Source organism: Neltuma alba, unplaced genomic scaffold, assembly GCF_004799145.2.
Source record: "Neltuma alba isolate B1F8T4 unplaced genomic scaffold, ASM479914v2 tig00004310_pilon, whole genome shotgun sequence".
Taxonomy (NCBI): domain Eukaryota; kingdom Viridiplantae; phylum Streptophyta; class Magnoliopsida; order Fabales; family Fabaceae; genus Neltuma; species Neltuma alba.
Window position 1 is genome coordinate 63,623 of NW_021633650.1, and position 3,151 is coordinate 66,773.

The 3,151-nt window shown below is 39.7% G+C and overlaps 1 protein-coding gene across 1 annotated transcript; it reads right to left on the reverse strand.

Annotated features, from left to right (window-relative positions):
* Nucleotides 1-1,448: 1,448 nt before the first annotated feature.
* LOC114744268 (uncharacterized) lies at nt 1,449-2,081 on the reverse strand. Its single transcript, XM_028932450.1, has one exon. The coding sequence runs from the start codon at nt 2,079-2,081 to the stop codon at nt 1,449-1,451; it is 633 nt and encodes a 210-aa protein (XP_028788283.1).
* Nucleotides 2,082-3,151: the final 1,070 nt, after the last annotated feature.

Below are 3,151 nucleotides of genomic sequence, written 5' to 3' on the forward strand. Positions count from 1 at the left end.
AAATTGGTGCTGAGGTGAGCTTCTTCTTTAACTCCTCAAAAGAGTTCATACAAGCATCATCAAACTTGAACTCCCTATCTTTCTCCAACAAAGCACAAAGGCTTAGTGGTTTTAGAGAAATCTTTAATGAAACGACGGTAGAATCCCGCATGACCCAAGAAACTTCTAATACCCTTAATACTTGTTGGTGGAGGCAATTGCTCAATAACAGATACCTTTGCCTTGTCAACTTCTAGGCCTTGTTTGGATACTCGATGACCAAGGACAATACCCTCTTGCATCATGAAGTGACATTTTTCCCAATTCAAAACCAAATTAGTTTCTTCACATCGTTGCAGAACGGCCACCAAATTATCTAAGCAACAATCAAAAGAATCTCCAAAAATAAAGAAGTCATCCATGAACACTTCAATTGTTTTCTCAATCATGTCAGCAAAGATGGCCATTATGCATCTTTGGAATGTTGCTGGAGCATTGCAAAGACCAAATGGCATTCTTTTGAAAGCAAACGTGCCATATGGACAAGTAAAGGTTGTTTTCTCTTGATCTTCTGGGACTATTACAATTTGGTTGTATCCTGAATACCCATCCAAGAAACAAAAGAATTCTTGCCCAGCAAGTTTATCCAACATCTGATCAATAAATGGCAGCGGGAAATGGTCTTTTCTGGTTGCTGTATTTAACTTTCGATAATCCATGCAAATTCTCCACCCAGTCACAGTACGAGTTGGAACTAGCTCATTTCGGGTGTTAGCCACTACAGTTATACCGCCTTTTTTAGGGACGCATTGAACTGGGCTCACCCATGAACTATCAAAAATAGGGTAGACTATGCCAGCAGAAAGCCATTTCAGGATCTCTTTCTTGACTACTTCTTTCATAACCGGGTTTAATCTCCTTTGATGCTCAATGGAAGGTTTGTGACCATCCTCTAATAAAATCTTGTGCATACAAATAGAAGGGCTGATCCCTTTGATGTCAGCTATGGACCACCCAATAGCTTTCTTGTGGTGTCTCAAGACCCTTAACAGTTTCTCTTCTTGCAACGTGGACAACTTAGAAGAAACGATCACAAGTAAAGTAGTAGAATTACCCAAGTAGGCATACTTGAGATGTGATGGTAAAGTCTTCAACTCCAACACCGGCGGTTCATCCACAGAAGGCTTTAGAGGAGAGCTTAAAGCACTAGTCACATCTAGAGGCTCAAAAGTCTTAGCTTTTCGATATGGAAATGCTTCAATACTCATCATTTCTGCATAAGCTTCAACCTTGCCATCAATACTACTTGTTTCTCCAATCAACAATGCTTCTAATAGGTCTTTGGTCAAAGAGTTAATCAACTCCTCTTGCACTATAGAATCAATCACATCGATACAATTATAGTGAGCAGAATCATCTGGAAACTTCAAGGCTTGATTCATGTTGAATATCACCTTCTTATCATTTACTCACATGGTGATCTCACCCTTTTCTACATCAATGAGGGTTCTTGCAGTAGCTAAGAATGGCAGTCCCAAAATAATGTTCCAATCTACCTCACAGTCTAACACAATGAAATCAGCTAGGAATATGAATTTATCTACCTTCACCAAGACATCTTCTACAATCCCTTTTGGATATGAGATACTTCTATCAGTAAAGAGCAATGTAACAGTTGTTGGCCTTGCTTCACCCAAATTTAATCGATTGAATACTAGAGGCATCAAGTTAACACTTGCTCCCAAATCACATAGGGCTTTTCCATTGAAGTGTTTGCCTATGTTGCATGGAATATAAAAACTGCCTGGATCTCTCAATTTGGGTGGGAGCTTTCGCTGCAAGATGGCACTACAATCTTCAGTAAGGGCTACTATTTCAAATTCACCAAATCTCTTCTTCTTGGAGAGAACATCCTTAAGAAACTTAGCATACTTAGGCATCTGCTTTAATGCTTCAACAAAACGGGATGTTGATGTGTAATTGCTTAAACATGTCCACAATTTCTTGAACTGAACATCTTCATCTTTCTTCCTGAACCTTTGAGGAAGGGAAGTGGCGACATTTGTGTAGCAGGAGGGGGGTTGTCTTCCTCTTTTTATCATCAACTTTCACCCTCTACATTCTTTCCTCGAACCACATCATTGAGATTTTCTTCTGTTTGTTTCCTTTTCTTGGTTTCTTCCTCTTCTACTACACCACCTTCTTCTGAAAGCTCATTTGTATCAAGTTCAGTCACCATACTGTTAGTGATGTCCTTGCCGGTCTTACTAGGCCTCTGAATGTCAAGTAGTTGCTTTCCACTTCTCAAACTAATAGCTTTGCACTCTTCATTACCATCCCTTTTTGGATTGGGAATGGTATCACTTGGTAAGTTGCTTCTTGTGAGTACATTCATTTGTGAAGCCAGTTGACCCATTTGAACCTCGAGATTCTTGATAGCAGTTTCATGGAGAGAAAATGTAGCCTTATTCTCAGCCCTTGCAGATTCTTGATTTGCTAATAGTTGAGCAAACATCTTCTCAATTTTAGATTCTTCCTTTTGAGGATGCTGCTATTGCAATTGATGTTGCTGTGGTTGACCATGAAAACCAGGAGGCCCCATTTGTTTAGCACCAGATGGTAATATTTGTGGTGGATTCAAACTTGGCCCATTTTGCCAAGAGAAATTTGGGTGATTTCTCAAATTTGGATTGTAAGTCTGAGAGTAAGGGCTTCCTTGTGGTCTTCGCTGTGCATTATTCATATAATTGACAGTCTCCAAGGTGTATGGGCATTGATCAAATGATGTCCTCATTACAATGGTCACAAGTGTATCTCGGAGCTTGAAGTGCATGAACTCCTGTAGCATTTCCTTTCTTAATTTGCAATTCCAGATTGTCAAATCTCTTAGATATTGCTTCGAGTTGCGATGCAATATCCCTTGATGATGAAGACTGGGCTCCTTATATCTCCCAGAACTTTCCTTCTCTTGTTATACTGTTGCATAGTGCTAGATGCCACCTCTCTTCATACAGGTCATATAGCTCATTTACCTTCATCTTTCCGATTCCTTCGTTTGAAGCGGTATTCAGCATTGTCACTGTCTGATCATTCAACCCATTCCAGAAGGCTTCCATTAGAACATATTTCTTCTGCTCATGATTTGGACATTTCTCCACATTCCTTATATTTC

Coding starts and splice junctions, on each gene's coding strand:
- LOC114744268 (XM_028932450.1), bottom strand. CDS start 2,081: ATGATAAAAAGAGGAAGACAACCCCCCTCCTGCTACACAAATGTCGCC.